At 46.8% G+C, this 20,838-nt stretch overlaps 1 protein-coding gene across 1 annotated transcript in view; it reads left to right on the top strand.

The window, feature by feature from the left end:
• Window positions 1-20,838, top strand: part of SLC6A6 (solute carrier family 6 member 6) — a 101,181-nt gene that overhangs the window by 14,102 nt on the left and 66,241 nt on the right. Inside the window, 1 exon segment of the mRNA XM_007950600.1 lies at window positions 8,775-8,816. Within this exon segment, the coding sequence (XP_007948791.1) occupies window positions 8,775-8,816 (42 nt within the window).

Below are 20,838 nucleotides of genomic sequence, written 5' to 3'. Positions count from 1 at the left end.
CTTCTCTGCCCTCCCTCCTCCCTCCATTACCCCCTTCTCTTGTCTGCTAATCTCAATTTAACTGTTCATTGAATTGTAAAATCTTGGTTGATAGGGAGCCTTTCCTAGTTTTTTTGACATTTTTAGATTCTGTGAAACCTGGAGGGCCTCCAGCTTCAGGCTTTGATGGTGGAATGTGAAGCCAAGGTGATTTACCCCCCACTTGTATTACTTCCCCAACTGAGTTCCAAAGAACAAGAACTGAAAAAGGGAATCTCCAGGCAGGCATACTGAGGATTGCTTGTCCCAACAAAGGTAACAGGTTTTCTTGGTGGGTTACTCTCAGAGCCTCTGACAGATTGTTGCGCATCACGTTCTCCAGGAACCTGGGGCTCTGGGGTCCTCCAACAAAACCTTGGTGGTTCTTTGAGTTTGAGGGGTGGGTCAGTCACAGGCCTGGTCTGGTCTCCTGCTTGAGCTTAGGGGGTTGTCAGGGCTGGGGGTAGCCGGCCAAAGAACCTTCTCCATGTAGCTGGGGCTTGAGCCCTTGACCCTCTGAGCAGACAGGTGGATGTCAGGTGATTAGCTAGTTCATGCCACCTACTAGGTTTCAGGGACACAGCATCCAGGAGAGGTGTGTTTGGGAGTGTATATTTGAGCACATATCTGCACATGGGTCTCTTGTGTGTGAATGTGTGTGTATTTGTGCATCTGTGTGCATATATGTGAGCCTGTAGGCACTGTGCTTGCGTGTGAGTGTGAACATGTGTGTATGAGCATATTTCTGAGTATGGGTCTGCATGTATGACATTGTGTGTGAATACCTCTGTGTGAGTACATGTCTGAGTATGTAATTATGGGTCTGTACCTAGTAGGTGGCATGAACTAGCTAATTGAGTGTATGAGCATATGGATCTGTGTGTGATACTGCATGTGTCTGCATATGTGTCTGTACGAATGCACCTGTGTGTCTGACTGGGATGTTATGTGTCTATGTGAGCACATGTGTATACATGTATAAGCATGTGTACTTATGATCATGTGTGTGTGTATGAGTATGTGTGTGTGTGCACATGTGTGTGTGAAGTGTGAGCCAGAGCTTCCCAGCTTTCTGGGTCCTCTTTCTGGGTTCTAGTGTTGATGGGACCCTTCTCCAGCACATGCTGTGTTTGGTGGTCATACATAGGAAGAGGACTTCCTGTGTACAGTCAGACCCTGATGGAATCTTCTTTGCTTCCTCTCTTTGCAATAGGTCAAGAACAACAGTCCTTTCTGAGGAGACAGCAAAACGTAAGTGGCATTTTGGCCTTTCCCATGGTGGTGTTGTCTTGCCGATGTGTGGTGGGTGACCTGAGGTGGGAGTCCCAGGGGGAGAGGACAGCTTTCCTGAGGCCCCAGGACCTGGTCTCCTTTCCACCTCTAGGTGGCTGTCTCTGGGGCTGGGTTGGCTACCTATGCTCACTTAGACCCCAAGAAGGAGATGTCCCAGCCAAAAAGCTAAGTACTGATTGTGAGGTCCTAGCCTGGATCCTGTCCTGACCCTGCGGTGGAGCCTTGGGCAAGTCTGTTCTTTGCTTCCCTCAGCCTGTTTCTTTGTTGCAAACTGGATATTATGGCCACTTTCTGACCCTGTTTTACCCCTAGAGTGCTTTAAGGCAGCTTCCCAGCATGGTGATTCTGAGGATGAGGGATCAGACACATGTGAAGATATGCTTGGCTCCTCACAAGAGCACAGGCAAGGTTTTATTTTTTTAGGCCTTTTTTTTTTTAATTGAACACCTTCAGAAAAGTTGTAGGAATGTTATAGGGACCTCCCATCCCATCCACTTAGATTTTCTCTTTGTTAACCTCTGCCATACCTGCTTCATGGCTCTCTACAGTATATATCATCAAAGTAGTTACATCATAGTCTCCTTATGTTTTTTTTTTTTTATGAATCACTGGAGAGTAAGTCACAGGACCCATGCCCCTTTACCCCTAAGCCATCCAGTGTATTTCCTAAGAACAAGGCCATTCTCTTATATAACCCCAACACAGTTATCAACCCCAGGACATTTAACATTGACACAATTCTGTTATCTAATCTGCAGACATTTTGCTGATTGCCTCCATATTTACAGCAACCCCCCCTCCCCCAGTTCAGGATCATAATAATGTGTTTTAAAAGGAGTTTAATGGGGCAGGAACCTGCCCATTCTGCAGTTATCTCTCGTTCACCTGATTGAGAATGTTGTCTTGGTTACTGTAGGACTTTGAAAGTCTTTTAGTCAGGGCATAGAGTAAGAAATATATTTTACAACAGGATGCAGTGTGAGCTCACACAGAAACTGAAACCAAAGTTTTACCAAGCAGCACTTCACTCACAGTCTGCACTGCTCTGTTGCATTTGGTTCTGTCCCATAAACATGAGAGTCCTGACCATCTGCATTTACTGCCTGGCCCACTGGTGGGTTCTGCTCTGGAATTTGAAGACCTTGGCTTCCTGGGCAGAAATTTCTAGGAGGGAAGGTAGTGCACCGGCCAAGTACCCATTGGTCCAGGGATATGCAAGTTGGTTAGAGGGTTGCTTCTGAAGCAAGGAAGTCCTTGGGTGGTACAAATGGTTAACCCGCTTGGCTGCTTGCTAACTGAAAGGTTAGAGGTTCAAGTCTACCCAAAGGTACCTCAAAAGAAATGCCTGCAGCCACTGAAAACCCTATGCAGCACAGTTCTACTCTGACACACATAGGGATGCCATGAGCCAGAGTCAACTTTGAGGCAACTAGTTTTCTGAGCCTTGATTGATCCATTTCCCCAGCCTGGATCTTCTGTCACGAGCAGTCACAGGCCACCCAACCCCATGGAGATATATTCTTCACCCTGTGACACTGGCCATGGTAAATCAGACAGGCGTGTCCTTGGTGTCTCATGCCTTCCTGAGCAGCTGCCGAGTGGGCTAGTGGGTGTGAGGTTGACCCTCCACGTCAGCTTCCGTAATCATCATCATCATCCTAATCAGTATCAATAGTTATAATCATTAACGTTTATTGAACTCTTAACTGTGTGCTCATTTATTATGGTACTAAGAGATTCAGCTCATTTTATTCTACAGCCTAGTGAGGTGGGTGCTCTTATTCTTTTTGTAAAAGTGACAGATAAATTTATTGAAAGCTACTATGTGTATCACACTCTGCTAAGCATTTTACAAATTCATGCTATCCTTATAGTAGCCCTGTGAGATGGGCACTGACATTATCTCCATCGTCCAGGTGGAGAAAACTGAGGCTCAGAGAGATCATGGACTCCCCCAAGGTCACACAGCTAGGGGGGATCTGAGCCCTGGTTGATCTGATGCTGTTACCCACACTGCCCAGCACTGCCTTACCCACCCCCATGCTGGATGCAGGTGCTCAGTCCAGCCCCTCTCTAGGCCTGGCTGCTGGTTAATGAGTAGCAGAGGGCAGCAGGGGAGTGAGGTGCCTGCTGCTGTGAAGCTGGAATGTGACTTCTGCTTCCAGATAAAGATAGTCTTGTGCAAGAGGCCCCAGCCCCCACCAGGCTAGTGGTTTTGCAGGCAATAAACAGAGTCCAGCCACTGTTCCTCTTTTTCAAGGCTTGCTAATCAGTCTGTACTTGAGTGGGAACCCATTTTATAGGACAGGCAGCTGAGGCTGAGAGGTTGGTTTGCTCTCAGGCCTGTCAGATGCCTCCTCCAAGCAGCCCTCTTGGTTTATTCTTTCTGTAAGGGCTCCCTGACATGATATTCAGTGGGATTTGGAGGGGGTATCTCTAGAGGACCAGAATGGAAGAATAGAAGCTATCACCTCTGAAGTGTGAGGATAACTGATGTTTCTCTCCTCTTTGGGGTGGGTCACTGGGTGCCTCTGACCCTTAGGTTTCCGTATGAGGAAGGTGGTGATGATTGCTCATGAGGCCCTCACTGGGTCATGTACAACCAAGTGGAAATGACAGATATGAGGAAGTAACCAAAATGTCTTCATCAAGGTCCTCTAGAGAAGCAGAACTAGTGAGAAATGGGCTTATATAATTGTGGGGCCTGGGAAGTCCAAAATCTATAGTTCAGGTGAAAGGTTTATGTCCCAAAATCTATAGGTCAGGTGCTGGGAAGAGTGAAGAGTGAGGGAGTTCTGGCAAAATATCTATTTATAGTCTGGAGGCAGAATAGGGAAACTTTTTTTGCTCTTAAGTCCTTCAACTGATTGGATGAGGCACACCCACTTTACGGAGGATACTCTGCTTTACTTAAGGCTAACTGATTTAATCATGCTGTGGGCTCAAACACAGGAACGATTGTGAGGATGGTGCAGGACTAGGCAGTATTTCGCTCTGTTGTACGGAAGGTCATTATGAGTCAGAACCAAGTTGATGGCACCTAACAACAACTGTGCTTCGAAACAGCAACTAGACTAGTGTTTACCCTAACAGCTGGGCACCAAGGCCTAGCCAAGTTGACAAATAAAATTAACCATCAGAAACCACCCCATGACAACTTCATTTCCTTAAATCATACATAATCTACAAAGACAGTAACCAAGTCCTACTCTGCCTAATGTGATAGAACTATCCTGAAAATGTACTAACCCTTTTTCCAGAGATAGTTAGTATATCTTATGTTTTATGAATCAGAGAGGGAAGAAAACAAGAGATATTTGCTATAATATGTATCCATATCTATTTGTTGGGAGCTCTGGTGGTATAGTGCCTAAGGCATTTGGCTGCTAACCAGAAGGCTGGTGGTTCAAACCCACCAGCCACTCCTCAGAAGGAAGGTTGGACAATCTACTTCCGTAGTGATACTGCCTCAGAAACCCAAGGAGGGATCACTATGAGTCGGATCCGACTCGATGGCAGTGAGTTTGGTTTTTTGGTTAGAGGCAAATTTGTATCTGTGCTGTGTGGAAATAAAATAAATGAAAATCTCCACTTTTTACCACTTCTAAATTCAGTTCTGATGCAACTGTCCATGCAGCACTTAATTTCTCATACCCTAGCCACCTGAAGCTAGGTCAGTCCTCACAAGTTAAAAGGTCCTTTGACTGCCAAATAGGCAGAAACGAGCCACAAGTTTGGGCATCCACACAGTAGCCTCACTTCTGACCTGATGGCCTCCAAATTCAGTTTTTTTTTTCTCTATTCCTTCATGATACCAGCTGAAGGCTCAGGGCTTACCCATGCTCCCTCACTTCTGACTTCTAGCTCCCATTACTTCCTCAGGTTCCAGAATTCTCTGGAATGACACACAACTCACAGAAAGTGCTATACTTAGGCTTATAGATTGATTATAGCAAAAAGGATACACATGGGATCAAAACAAGAAACATATGGGACAAGGTCTGAGAGGGTTCCCAAAGTGGAGCTTCCTCATCCCAAAGAGGTATGTCATCCTCCCTTCACCAGGAAGTCCATGGAACTTCTGTGTCCAGAACTTATATTGGTTGTATCACTTGAGTCATGGTTGATTGGATCAGCCCCCTACCTCTCCTGAGGTCAGGTGTTATCAGGTCATGTGGTGGTCTTTCTGGTCAGGCCAGCCCCCACCCATTAGTACAAACCCACTGGTATAGTCTAGATTTCTAGATAACAAAGGCTACTCAGGAAACTCCAAGGGTTTAGAGTTATCTCTCAGGAACAAATTGCTTGAGGTAAAGTAATTCTTCCTTCCGAGGAGTGGCTGGTGGATTGAACCGCCACCCTTCTGGTTAGCAGTCAAGTACCTTAGACATGGCACTAACAGAGCTCCCCAGCGGAGCACCTCGGAAGGAAAGTTGGGCAATCTACTTCCGTAGTGATACTGCCTCGGAAACCCAAGGAGAGGTTGCTATGAGTTGGGCCCAACTCAAAGGCATGTAACAACAACAACAAAGTAATTCTTTACCTCACATACACACACAAACATATTCATAACAAAAATAGGAAGAAATATTCATAACAGTCCTCACTGCTCATGCAACTAGTCACATGAGACCTCTCTTGGGTCCTTGCCCCCTTCCCCTATCAGGTGTGTAAACTCTGGCAAGGGTGGGGCATGCACAGCAGCTCTTGACTTCCAGTGTCCTTGGAAAATGCCACCTTCAGGCCTATTTGCAAGAGTGTCAGCCTCACCCTTTCATCCTGGGAAGGGCCAAGATCATTATAAAATTATCCTTATTGTTTATTTGCCCTGATTATAAAAGTAATACATTTTGAATACAGAAAATTTAGAAAGCCAAGAAAGAGCTAAAGAAGAAATCAAAATCGTCCCTGTTCTCGCATCCAGAGATAACCATGGAGTGATCTCAGAGTGGGTGAATATAAATAATTTTAAATTTTCTTGTCAAAATTGAGCTCACAGAGTACATAGTTTTGGGAACTGGCTTTCTTCTCCAGGTAACATTTCTGAGCAATTTTGGGGGGGTCTTTGGTCTTCTGAGTTAGGGGTCGGTAAACTTTACTTAAGAGTACCAGGTTGGGTTTGTGAACCATATGGTCTCAACTGCTGTTGTAGGAGAAACAAGCCACAGATTATATGCAAATGAGTGGGTGTGGCTTTGTCCCAGTAAAATTTTATTTGCAAAAGAATGCCACTGAATTTGGCTCGGGGACCATAGTATGCTGAGCCCCTGTTCTAAGTCATCATTTTGAGTGATTGAGTAATAGTGAATTATTTAGATAAACCATTTCTTTAATCTCCTAGTGATGGGAGTCTGGTCATTTGAAGTTTCTTGTAAACTACACTGCATGAACATCTTTCAATGAGCATCTTTATACATCAGCCTGGCCAAGAAATTGGAATTATGAGGTTAAAAGGGATGCCCATTTTTAAGATTTTGGATACCTTTTGCCCAATAGTTACTCACTCCTCTAGTAGTTGTCCTAAGGAGCTCTGGTGGCATAGTGCCTAAGGCATTTGACTGATAACTGGAAGGTTGGAAGTTCAAACCCACCAGGCACTTCACAGAAATAAGACTGGGCAATCTACTTCTGTAAAGATTTACTTCCTCAGAAACCCAAAGGGGGTCACTGTGAGTTGGAATTGACTCGATGGCAGTGAGTTTGGTTTTTGGTTTAGTAGTTGCTCTATTGCACACTCCTACCTGACATTGGTGGCAGCTGTGGAGGCTTCCAGAGTGAGTGGTAGCAGCTTGCTAGCTCCTGCCTTCGGTGCTTTAGGGAGTAAAGGATATCAAATCATCCATCACAGAGAAGCAACTCCCAGTCTGCCAGCCTGCCTCATCTGGGGAGAAAATGGTTATGAATACTGGGCCAGATTTGGGTGGGAGGAGGCTGAGGAACCACCCTTTTGAGAGAGGAGCTTTATGGTTAAGACCATGGGCTTAGCTGTACCACAAGTCTAGGTATGGATGTCATTCAGCCTGTACTTTACTCTGTGACCCTAGGTACATCACTCAACCTCTCTGGGCTACAGGATCCTTGGTTAAAATGGGCATGATGTAGAATCTCCTTTCTTTGGTGGTTGTGAGGATCAGGGAAGAACTGTGAAAGTTCTTAAAACAGTGACTCAAAAACTCAAATAAAACTCATTGCCATCAAGTCGATTCTGACTTATAGAGACCCCTGTTGGGTTTCCAAGGCTGTAAATCTTTACAGAAGAAGATTGCCTCATTTTCCATGGTGGGTTTAAACCACTGACCTTTTGGTTAACAGCCAAATGCCTTAACCACTACAGCACCAGAGCTTCTTTAGGACAGTGACTAGTACATAGCAATGACTCCATAAATGGTAGTTATTATTATCGCAAATCCTAGAGCTATTATTGTTCTTTTTCACACCACTGTCTCAGAGACGTCTAGATATATGGATGATGATAGCATTCGCAGTTCTCTCTCTCTCTCTCTCTTTTTTCCCCCATCTTTGGTACTTACATCATCTTGATAAAGTAGTTATTACTATCCCCATGTTACAGATGAGTATGTTGAGGCTCAAAAAGGCAGTGAGAAACTTGAAGTTGGCCATATTTCAGGACAGGATAGAAGCCTGAGTTTGAACTAGAATCTTTGGTTCTAGTCTTCTGCACACAGCTGCAGGAAGATGGAGCCTCCCAATGACCAAGGCAAGCAGGTGCCTCTTTCCCTCTGGCTTTACTTGTAATGGGAAAGCTCAGGTGAAGGGATAACTCCTTGGGTGTATCTTCCTGCTTTGGATCTCAGCCTAAACAGGAGTCTGGTGGTGGTACTTTCTTCAAGGAGCTCCCCCCCCCCCCCAGAAACTGACAAGGTCTTTCAGAGACCAGAGCAGTTCACTACAGTGAAACCTGGGAGCAGTTTCTAGAAGGTATTCCCATCCGTTAGCCTGTTCTTGGCCAGCAGAAACCCAGGGTTCCAAAAGCAGGCACTTGCTGGATCCCTGGGGGTAGACAGCCTCTGAGTTTGGAAGTGCTGGCTACCCTGAAGAAAAGTGCCCTGGGATTGGTATTCAGGCACAGCCACCCAGAGGGACCCCCATGGATCCTCATTTAAACACCCATTTCCCCACCAACTTTCTGGGGGATATTAAGCAAGTCGCTTCCCCTCTTAAGACCTTGGGTTTCCTCATGTGTAAAACAAGTCTGGATTCATTTATTCCTAAAGTAGCTTCTCTTGGGGTGGCAGTGTCGAGGTGGGGACTTGAATCTCAGTTATTCCATGTTAGCTGTGTGGCTGGTGTGAGTGGCTTTCCTCTCTGAGCTAGCTGAGTGTTCTCTGTAAGGCCTGCAAAAGTATATGTGCACCCAGATCTGCATGGGTGTTTAGATGAGCTCGGCCCCTCCTTCGGCTTGGCAGCTCCTAGAACAGCCTAGGTGGGGCCTGCATGCTGAGGTGTCTTACCTTCACAGCTTTAGTCCTTAGGAGTAGCCCAAGGTATTTTTAGATGTCCTGCTCCTCTTGTCTTCATTTCCCAGGCTCCAGTTGGGTCCTCGCTTTCCTCCAAATTCCCTCTCCTTTCTTAGCCCTCTGAGGGTCCTACTAGTGTTGCCACATTGTAAAAGGCTCACACCTTTGCTGCATCCTGACACAGTGAAGCCTGTGTGATTCTAGTTTATGTCTTAAGGGTTGTGCTCTAAGCCGCTTGTTTCACCTCCCCATCATCCTTCTCCCACCTCTTTCTGGTCTTTTCTCAGCCCCCTGCCTGTCCCTGGCCATCTTCCCCATATGAATACTATCTCTTGTCTCTTGAGTTACTAAGGCCCAGAGAGACCAGGCTCTGATGAGGAATCTGAGGCTGGGTCCAGATCAGGAGGAAGGTGCTGTGATCAATTAGCAATGTCTGTCAAGGGGGCAGGATAGGTGAAGGTGGCCTGTAGACCATCTAGAGGACATCCTTCTAGGGACACATACTTTGGAAAAACCACATGGAAACAGAAGGAGCGGAGAAGACTGTGATAAGTGTGGGGCAGCCAGCACTCAAGAGGCGTCTTATGGGTGAGAGGAAGGAGCGTGCCCAGGAACAAGTGTGACCATTAGGTCAGAGTCATGTGATCTGTACTCAATGTTTCAGAGCAGACAGCCAGGGAGCAGGGGATTGATCACTCTTATTCCCTGGGTCTCATATTTTGTGTGCTGGATAACACAAAGCATTGCCAGATGAAATACAGAACACCCTGTTAAATTAGAATTTCGGATAGACAGCACATCATTTTTCAGTATCTGAATGTCCTCTACAATATTTGCTAAATCTAGTAACCTGAGCTCTGGTGCCTCATTCATCCAATAGCCCAGGTAGGGAACGATCATCCCAAAGGAAACTCTCAGAGAACTGTTTCTCGAGGATTAGGATCTTTCTTGTGGATCTAGTTGCAGTGAATTCTAGTCCTGGCCCTGCCACCTTGGACCTCTGTCTCTTTATCAAGAGAACAAGGGGTCAACCTATTTGATTTACTACGTCTAATTCTGATGTAAAGAGCTCTGGTGGCATAGCAAAAAGGCATTTCGCTGCTAACCAGAAAGTCAGTGGTTCAAATCCACCAGCCACTCTGCAGAAGGAAGATGGGGCAATCTACTTCCGTAAAGATTACAGCCTCAGAAACCCAATGGGAGTCACTATGAGTCAGAGTGGACTTGATGGCAGTGAGTTTGGTTTTGGTTTTAGATCTGATGTAGAACTCACTAAGCACCTGCAGAACGTTACCATCATTTCCTTGCCTGAGCCACAAGACTGCCCTGAGGAGTTACCATACACTCTGCAGTTAGGAGGAGGAGCTGGGGCTCAGAGAGGCAGCAGTGATGCCACTGAGACCACACAACAAAAGAGACAGGTCTGCTGGCTTTAGCAACCATGTTCCCTGCCCTGCCTTTTCCTTTGGGGCACAGCCCTGTGGAGTCTCACTGCCCTTTCTGGACTTGTCCCTCAGACCTGTTCCTGCCCCTGGGATGACCACATCTGAATGAACTGATTAATTCATTCAGCATTTATTTATTCATTCCACTGGTGAGTATTTATTAAGCAATGTTATTTAGCATGTGCAGTGCTGGGCAGAACAAAGCAGATGAGATGCTCAGAGCCTCAGGAAAAGACAGTATAAATGACCATACAAACGAATTATTCAGTTGTGAACTAGGATGAGGACCCTAAAGACTCAATAGTGTGTATAACCAGGAGGAGACCAGGTCTTATCTTAGGGTGGGAGAGGGGAAAGGTCTGGGGACTTGAGCCACTCCTTCTCACGAACCTACCTGCTTCTACCTTCCCATCCATCCTCCCTCACCACTTTCCTGTCATGCTCTCAAGAGAATAACCTGGCTGCGTGACCTCGTGGAAGTCATGTCTCCTGCTTGGGTCTCGTCTCAGTCACCCCTTCTGTAAAAGGGGAATAGTGATCTCACTGGGTTAACTGACGTGTGTATGAGAAAGCATTGACATATTGAAAAGCCTGCTGCAGATATTTCTTATTAATGTGTTTTATTAATAATGTGCTTTGTGGGTTACTTAGTGAAGACTCACACTAAAACAGACAAAACTAGAGTTTGCAGAGGAAAGTTGTTTGCTGGGGAAGGTCCCGAGGTGGTTGTTCCTTGGCCCTGATCCCCATTCATGTGTAAACTGTGTTGTCCAGTCCCACATGGCCTTCCCTGGGAGCACCACAGCTGAGGAACGTGCCTGCAGGATGTCTCTAGGAAGAAAGGTCACCCCACCTTCTTAAAGGTCATGGGGTAGAGACCTTTGATTTCCCTTTGACCTTCCCAATCTAGGACCATTTGAAAAATACACAGATTTTCATCTTCCTTCCAGGCCTGCTGAGTGGGGAAAGGCCCAGGCAAGAGTGTGTGATGTCAGGGAAAGTTTGGGGAAAACCTGTATACATCTGAAAATTGAGAGTGAAAGTCTGATTAAAAAAAAAAAAAAAAAAGTTACATACTTTTCCCGGGGCCTAGGCCCTGGTATGGCCTGGGAACCAGAGATGACCAGCACTGTATTCCAGGCCAGTGGGGAGACATTGCAAATGGGGCACCCATCAGCACATTTGTTAAAGATACTTTAACACATACAGTTTGAAAAACTTGAATAACAAAGAAAAGTATGCCAGGTGGGGATGAGGCAATATGCAAAGGCTGGGAGGCAGAGTGAAGTGTAGGGTGTTATGAATGCAATAAGCAGCATGGCTTGGCTGGAGTTGTCATGCTTATGGGCAGTGTGATGGGCAGAGGAGCTGGACAAGTCAGTGGTCTAGCTCGATGACCTCAAATACAACTGAGCACTTGGTCTGGGTTACTCTGGGGAAACAGCTTGGAACCAAAAGTCATTAAATTATTAATGACTGCGAGTGCCCCTTAAAGGTGGTGACTGTTGTTTTGACAACTGGCTTCTGCTCAGGAAGAAAAACAGATAAGCCCAGCCCTCACCCAAACAGGGTTGTAGGAGAATTACAGAGTCCCAAGGGGAAAGCCACTCTAATGAGATTTCTAACCTACTTCTGCTGACTCACGTGGTTTGGGGAGAGTGTGAAGTGCCTCAGGAGGGGGCGCAGCATCAACTAGCCCCGCTCCATTCGGATGCTATTTGTTTGACACAGAACAGGAGAAACTGTTTATCTGGTATTTTACCTGCGTAGTGGATCTTGCACCCTGGGTGTTTATGTTTCTGCCTCTTCCAGCACTCAGCTTAATGCTAGGAAGGGGCTTAGTCAGTGTTTGGTGAACAACTGCATGAAATGGAATATGGCTGATCTTTCTCTGGCAGGCAGGGGGTATACTGTTTCTCCTGAAGGCCAGTTCACTCATGTGTTGTGGCACTTCCATTCCCTCCCCTGTGTCATAAGAGATGGCCCATTTTACAGGTGATGCCAACTGAGGCCCCAAGAGGGAAGTAACATTCCTGAGGTCACCTTCACTGCTGGCACCTGTCAGAGTTAGGTTCCAACTAGAATCTTCTGTGGCTGGCAGTGCAGCAGAGGTGCAGGTGTGGAACCATGTAAGACATGCTTGGAGAGGAATGTTTTGCAGGGAAGGACCTGCTGGAGAACTCAGAGAATAAGGTTGGAGAAGTGAGGAGGGCCCCTCCTCCTCACCAGTAGTGTCCAGGGAGGCATTATGTAGAACTCGGCCATCTGGGGGTCAGCAGGAACTGATTGACCAAATATATAGATGAGTTAATTAAGAAGGACAGTGGTTTTCTTGGCTATTTATAGTCATGACCTAAATCTCAAGGATCCTTGCCCCCAAGGAGTAAGAAGGAGACATTTCAGATGGCGCAGGCCATCTACCCAGTGAATAAGCTGATTAGGTTCCTGGGCTGCAGTGGGATGGGACACTTGGGCTGGAGGATCCAGGTGAGAGACTTGCAGAGGAGCAATATGGGGGGAGGTGGGCAAGAGGGGCAGGGGTGTAAGGGGCAGGCAGAGAGGCTGCTATTACATTTCCTGAAACTGTATGGGCTGGGAGACAGCACATCAGGGTTCTTCTCTCCCTTCGCCTCATCAGCTCATTGAGATTAGCCACATCCCAGACATTAGCTCCTGATTGCTGGGACCCAGCCGAATTTCAGAGGTTAAGAGTTCTACTTTGGTAGGTGTGGTAGTTCAGTTTGTGTGTCAACTTGGCTGAGCCTGGTTGAGTGGCTGGGCAGCTGGTGGTAGTTACTCCCCATTATGAGACTGGCAATCATCTACATGGTGGGATCTACCACAAGCAGCTGAGTAGCTGCCTTTGGGATGTGGTCTGCTTCCTGTATATAAGGAGAAGCTTTCAGAATGGTATCCAGCCTATGGCACGCTTGGGCTCTGCATATAGCTATGTCGTCGCTCAGCAGCCTGCCATGCTCTGCCAACCTTGGGACATACAGTGGACTTAAGTTAATGGCCTGCTGTGTGGTTTGGTAACATTGGGACTGTGCCTTTTTACTTGTCAACCTTGGGGCTTCTTAGCCTCAGCAGCCTACAGCTGTCTGAGTGAAGAAATGCCTCTAGCTCCAGTGGGCCAGGAGCAGGAGACAGAGCTGGACCCTAAGGTTGAGGGGCTTTCACCCAGCCCCTAGAGCCTGGCACTTCAAACTTAAAGCCTCCAAATTGTAAGAATAAACTCCTGTTTGTTAAGGCCATCCCATTTGTGGTATATTTCTTGTCAGAGCGGTACTAGATAACTAGAACAGTGGGAGGGAGCAGCAGTTAGAAACTGTAGCAGGTATACCTGTCAGTCACTGATTACGAGTTAAATGAGACAATCCTTAGTCCCAGGTGCACAGTAATGCCCTGGCTATTGCTATGGTTATAACTATTGATGGGGGTGAAGTTCCAAGAAGATGGCCAATTCCAGGATCTTTGATTCTAACCCTCCCTGGTTGACTCTTGAAATGACACCCCTACCTCCTCCTGCAGGCTTCACTTTCCTCCCATGTTTGGTGAGGGGGTGATATTTCATGATGTCAAAGGTCATGGCCAAGTGGTGTCCCAGAGCCCAGTGGTTAAGAGCCCAGGGCTCTGGAGTCTGTCTCTTGGTCAAGTTGCTTGACATCTCTGAGCCAAAGTTCCCCATCTCCAAAGTGAGGGATGATCCTTCCCTTCTTTCATGGGGCAGTTGGGAAGAGCCAGGTCAGATGAGGTCTGGTCCACATGATCCCTCACTCCCAGAGCTGGAACTCTTCACTGGTCTTAGACTGCATGATTTGGGGATTTTGCATACAATTAAAGCATTTCTTGTGTATTTTGTGTCATCTCAAAATCTCTGGAAATACAATAGCCTCATTATCTTTGGATCAATTAGGAAAATAGTGAAATTCCACAGATGAGTACCTTTAACAAGCAGAAATTTATTCTCTCACAGTTTAGGAGGCTAGAGATCTGAATTCAGAGAGCCAGCTCTAGGGGAAAGGTTTTCTCTCTCTGTTAGCTCAGGAAGAAGGGCCTTGTCACTTCAGCTTCTGCTTCTGGGTGATCTCTGCTTCCTGGCTTGCTTGTTTAATCTCTTTTATATCTCAAAAGAGATTGACTCAAAATATACCCTTCACTAATCCTGTCTCATTATCATAAACATTACAGAGTGCCCCAAATGGGATTATAACCACAGGCATAGAGGTTAGGATTATTGACAACACATATTTTTTGGGGACACAATTCAATCCATAATAGCTAGTGTTATATAAAGTGCTCGGCACAGTGCCAGGCACATGACATCAGCTCCTGTCCTACTGCTTTGTTGTTATTGTTAGGTGCTGTCGAGTTGGCTCCTACTCATAGTGACCCTCTGGTAGCATAGTGGCTAAGGCACTTGACTGCTAACCAGAAGGCTGGTGGTTCAAACCCACCAGCCACTCCTCGGAAGGAAGATGGGGCAATCTACTTCTGTAGTGATACTGCCTTGGAAACGCAAGGAGGGGTCGCTGTGAGTCGGGTCCGACTCGATGGCAAACAACAACAACAACAACAACAACATAGTGACCCTAGGTACAACAGAACAAAAAACTGCCCAGTTGTCCTCCATTCTTACAATCCTTGCTATATATACTTGAGCCCATCTTTGCAGCCACTGTCAATCCATGCCATTGAGGGTCTTCCCCTTCTTGACTGACCCTCTACTTTACCACGCATGCTATCTTCCTCCTCCAGGGAATGGTCCTTTCCACCAATATGACTAACGTAGGTGAGATGAAGTCTGGCCATTATCGCTTCAAAGGAGCATTCTGGCTGCATCCTTCCAGGACAGATTTGTTTGTTCTTCTGGCAGTCCATGGTATTTTCAGTATTCTTCGCCAATACCTTAATTCAAAGGCATCAGCTCTTCTACGGTATTCCTCTCTCACACATGCATATGTGGTGACTGAAAATACCATGGCTTGGATTAGGTGCACCTTAGTCTTCAAAGAAATACCTTTGCTCTTCAACACTTTAAAGAGGTCTTTTGCAGCAGATTTGCCCAGTCCAATATGACATATGATTTCTTGACTGCTGCTTCCATAGGTGTGATTATGGATACAAGTAAAATGAAATTCCTGACAACTTCAATCTTTTCTTCATTTATTGTGATTTTTTTGTCCAGTTGTGCAGAAAAATCTTTATGTTGAATTGTAATCCATACTGCAGACTGTAGTCTTTAATCTTCATCAGTAAGTGCTTCAAGTCCTCTTCACTTTCAGCAAGCAAGGTTGTGTTATCTGCATAGTACAGATCGTTAATGGATCTTCTTCAAATCCTGATGCCACATTCTTCTTCATGTAGTCCAGCTTCTTGAATTATTTGCTCAGCATACAGATTGAATAAGTACGGTGAAAGGATACAGCCCTGACACATACCCTTTCTGATTTTACACTATACAGTATCCCCTTGTTCTGTTCAAACGACAGCCTCCTGGTCTACATTCAGATTCCTCATGAGCACATTTAAGTGTTCTGGAATTCTCATTCTTTGCAGTGTTATCCATAATTTGATATGATCCACACAAATGCCTTTGAATAGTCAATGAAACACAGGTAAACATCTTTCTGGTATTCTTTGCTTTCAGCCAAGATCCATCTAACATCAGCAGTGATATCCTTCATTCCACGTCCTCTTTTGAATCCAGCTTGAATTTCTACAAGTTCCCTGTCAATATACTGCTGCAACCATTTTTGAATTATCTTTAGCAAGAGTTTACTTGCATGTGGTATTAATGATATTGTTTGATAATTTCCACATTCTGGTGTATCACTTTTCTTTGGAATGGGCAAAATAGGGATTTCCTCCAGTCAGTTGGCCAGTTAGCTGTCTTCCAAATTTATTTGCATAAATGAGTAAGTGGCCCCAGCACTGTATCTGTTTGTTGAAACATCTTATTGAGTATTTGATTAATTCCTGGAGCCTTGTTTTTCTCCAATCCCTTCAGTGCAGCTTCAACTTCTTCCTTCAATACCTTTGGTTCTTGATCATATGCTATCTCCTGAAATAGTTGAAGATCAACCAATTAGTTTTGGTGCAGTGACTCTGTGTATTCATTTGCTTTTGATGCTTCCTGCGTCATTCAATACTTTGCCTATAGAATCCTTTAATATTGCAACTTGAGGCTTGGATTTTTTCTTCTGTAATCACTATAATTCTTCGTAGTACCATTATTACAAAGGATTGAGAGCAGTTGGAATTAAGAGAACAAAGGGTTGCTATGACAATGGTAAACCAGCTCCTTCCTCATTCCTGCCCGGGATGAGGTCTGTCCCTGCCCTTTTGCAATTTGTGACCTCTAACTGTTGAGAGTCACCAAGGAAGAAACAAGGTTTACAAATGCAGACTGAGCTACTAGTTCTGTTGAGAGTCAGGCACAGGATGGTCAGGGAAGGTCTCTGGGAGAAGATGGCACTGGAGAGTGGAGAAGGACAGATGTGAACTCCAAGGCCTGGAACACCCTTACCCTTGTAGGTGGCAGTATGTGTGATGAGAATCAGTTCCAGGATTACGGGGCCCCCTCTGACTTTTGTGCTGCTAAGAGCTTTCCATGTTGACGTTTTCTGGAGAACAGTTTCTAGGCCCCTCTGTGGTGAAGCCCTTCAGTCCTGGGCTGTGACCTGCACTGTGACTTCATGGCCTGGTGCTCTGGGCCTTGTCTACTCTGTGCCTTGTTTCCTGGTGCCAAAGGTGTCCCCATGGCTCACAGATCCCTCTGTCCCCTTACAGCACAGCATGCTGCCTTCTGTGATGCACCTTGTGATGTCACCAACAGTCACAGTTACCTGGGAAACAGCATTCTGGGAGGAGTTCAGGGAGTCAGCCATGGGAGAGGGAAGAGGGCAGGGACAAATGTGGGAACCCCTCAGTGCTTCCTAACTCTCTGAGACCTACATGGCCCATCCAGAGGTGGGGAACGTAGGGGTCTTTTCAGAGGCATCCACCTTGGAGCAGGGCATGGCTCCCCTTACTAAGAACTCCTGCCCAAGTCCCCGCCTCAGCAAGCTCCCCAATGGCAGCCTCTGTTTTCCTGCCATTGGAGGCCATACCCTTGCTTGATGGAGCCTCTCAGCTCCTGAGTTACCAGAAGGTAGGTGGCCAGGGGAACAGGGGTGGGCAGCCTGGCAATTCACTTTACTGTTCTCCTTTTCTGCAAACCCTGGGTTTGGATGGCCGAGTAGAACTGTCATTTAGTGGCCCAGGGACCTCAGCCAGGTTCCTGGGTTGAGGATCACAGTATCAGATCTCTGCAATGGCAGTCAGCCTGGGGGACACCAGTAAGGCCACCTTCCTCTCCTAATGGTTTTATTCACAGCTACCCAAAGTCCTGGGCTGTGATGGCATGAGGTCCCCTGACCATTCTGCTCCAGGTAGCTAGCTAGTGCATAGCCCCCTCCTGCAGGTGGCCCAGCCTGGCTAGGGGCTCTGCACCCTGTTTCCCAGCTGTGGTAGTTCAGTTTGTGTGTCAGCTTGGCTGGGCCTGGTTGAATGGCCGGGCAGCTGGTGGTAGTTATTCCCCTTGGTGAGACTGGCAGTCAGTTCCTTGGTGGGATCTACCACAGGCAGCTGAGTAGCTGCCTTAGGGAGTGTGGTCTGCTTCCTGTATGTAAGCAGAAGCCTTGGGGAATGGTCTCTAGGTTTATGGCACGCTTGGACCCTGCATGTAGCCGTGTCATTGTTCAGCAGCCTGCCATGCTCTGCCGACCTTGGGACTTAAATGGATTTAAATTAATGCCCTGCCATGTGGTTTGGTAACATGGGGACTGTGCCTTTTTGCTTGTCAACCTTGGGCTTCTCAGCCTCAGCAGCCAGCAGCTGTCTGAATGAAGGAAAGCCTCTAGCTTCAGTGGGCCAGGAGCAGGAGGCAGAGCTGGACCCCAAGGTTGAGGGGCTTTCACCCAACTGCTAGAACCTGGCACTTTGAACTTGGACTTAAAGCCTCCAAACTGTAAGAGAATAAACTCCTCTTTGTTAAAGCCATCCCATTTGTGGTAAATTTTTGTCAGAGCGGCACTAGGTAACCACAACACCTGCAGTATTAGCAGCAAAGCCTGTTTCTGTCCTCAGGCCCAGCATCAGCTCCTGTAATGTCCTTCTCTCCGGTCTGGTGGACACTACCCCCAACGACCAAAAGGTTACCAATGCTTTGTATAGGGAACTGCAAGCCCCTGGTGTGGCTATCTGAAGTGTCATCTGTTCTCTCTTCACCCCACCTCCCTGCCAACACTACTCCAAGGCTCTCTAAGAAGATGATGATGACAGGAAATTTTTCACATTATGCTCAGATACCCAGGACCCCCCAGCCCACGGGACCCCTATTGTTGCTCAGTCAGCACTATAGTCCCAAGAAGCTAGGATCCCCAGATTCCACGCACACTGTGCAAAGGGAGGCTGAGTCCCTGAGAGGTCCTGGAGGGAAAGTTGCAATAGAAGGAAGGAGCAGTTGGGAGGAGCAAGAGTGTTGGGGGAAGCCCTGAATTTTTTAGCTGATTTGAATACTATATGGACCCCCCCTCACTCCAATAAGCCTTCCATTTCCTCAGCTGCAAAGAGTGCTTGCCAGGGTTTTACAGTGAGGTGACCCAGGAAAGCACCCAGCAGCCTATCAGAGTTGCTTGTCAGGGACTCAGCTTTGAGACAAGGTTTTAGCTGGTTTTAGGGAGAATGTTTATCAATTTGGTTGTAATCATGACAGTTCATACTGTGTAGGCACCTACTATGTGCCAGGCACTGCTCTAGACATTCTATTAGCATTCACATTCTCCTTTTATCCTCAAAATAGCCCTAAGAGGTAGGAACTATGTTCTGCATTTGGTATTTGAGGATATTGAGGCACAAAGAGGTTGATATACATTGTGGAATTTCCTTTGCTGGAAAGGGTTCCCTTTGCAGAGAGAGGGGCCCGTATACATGCATGTGTGCATGATGGTGTGTATATGCTTGTATGTGTGTACATGTGTGTGAGATCAACTGGTCTAAACCATAACCCAGAGAAAAGCAGGCCTTGCTCTGGTAAAACAGTGGTCAGTAGCAGAGCTACAAAGGCCTCCTGTGGCCTTTGCTGCTGCTGGTCCTATGCTTAGGGAACATGTATTACACTGGCACATGCTTCTCCTTTTGAGAGGGCCTCCACTTCAGGGAGGAAGTGACTACATTCCTGGAGCCAAGGTGGTAGAGACCCTAAATTTTAGGCAATGTGCCCAGTGGCTAATCTCTGTTTTTGGAGATGCTCCCAGAGCTGTTGCTGTGGACTAGGGCCTTCCTGAGCCCTGCCCAGCTGGAAGCTGCTGCTCTTCAGGGTGTGGAGCCAGGCTCAGGCTTCCTTTGGCCCTGGGGGGAGAGGTGCTCTGACACTTGGCCCCCAAGATCAGAACATACAGGCCCTACTTGACTTTCCAACTCCGGCACCCTCAAGAGGCATTTAGCAAGCAGATTAAAGGGCTGACCTTGCCCTGGACTCAAGTCCTTGCTCTATCATTTGCTCACTAGGTAACCTTGGGCCAGGTCATAACCTTCTTTCTGAACTTCAGTTTCCTCATCGGTAAAATGGGGAATGCATGCACATCTCCCAGGGGATTATAAGGAGCAGAATCACTTGGGTGTTGGAGGCCCTCTGGTAAACTGTCAAGGCTGGAGCAAGTGGTTATTAGGTTAGGCTTGGACTTGGTAGGCCTGGCCCAAGTGAACTCTAGCTTGGCCCTTGCCCCCAGATGGGCACAGTCTGACAAAGGAGGCCATACACACACACACGTGTACTTGTTTATACACACAGGCACGTATTCCCATCAGCCAGTGATCATCTCTTTCATCGGTCAATTTTGTTTTACATTTTACCAAGTATCTCCTGGTCCATTAGGATCCAGAACCTCCCTTGACTCTAAGATTCACTTGGGGAGCTGGTTAACAGTACAGATTCCTGCCCTGGAGATTCAATTGATAGGTCGTGGGGGTGTGTGTGTGTGGAATGACTAGGAGTCTGCATTTTTCGACTATGTCCCAGGTGATGTTCAGAAACATGTGGAAAACGTGGTTACCACCTGCTCCTGCCAAGAGCCCAGAGACTTTAGCAGGGACCATTTTAAAGATGAGGAAAGAGGTTTCCCAAGTCTTCTGAGAGCCTAGTGCCTGGTGAATGATGGGGTGGCGTGGCTTGCAGGTGGTAAGAGAGTCTGGGGTGAGCAGAAAGGGCTTCCAGGAAGAAGTAGCACTTGGGACAGTTCTTCAAGGTGGATGGGATCAAGCTACATAGAGAACCCACAAGGCAGACACAGGGTTGAGTAAGGAGGCCCCAGTATTCATGCAGGGCAAGAGGAGAGTGACAGATGAGGGTGGGGCCTTGGATTCAGATGAAAAAAATGTAGAGATTATTCTCCAGGCAGCTGGGAGTCACTGATAGCTCTTGAGCTAGGGCTGACATGGCAAGTGTTGGGAGCAAAGGGCAACATGTGCCCCCAATAAGGTGTCCACTGGTTGGAATGGCCTTGTTTTGAGATACAGCACAGGTGGTGGGCTATAAGATGGCAGCACTATGTTATGCAGGC

The sequence above is a fragment of the Orycteropus afer genome, unplaced genomic scaffold (genome assembly GCF_000298275.1).
Source record: "Orycteropus afer afer isolate SDZICR_OR568_19922 unplaced genomic scaffold, OryAfe1.0 scaffold00282, whole genome shotgun sequence".
NCBI lineage: Eukaryota > Metazoa > Chordata > Mammalia > Tubulidentata > Orycteropodidae > Orycteropus > Orycteropus afer.
The sequence above is the reverse complement of the archived record's forward strand: the minus strand, read 5'-3'. Positions and strand labels throughout refer to the sequence as shown.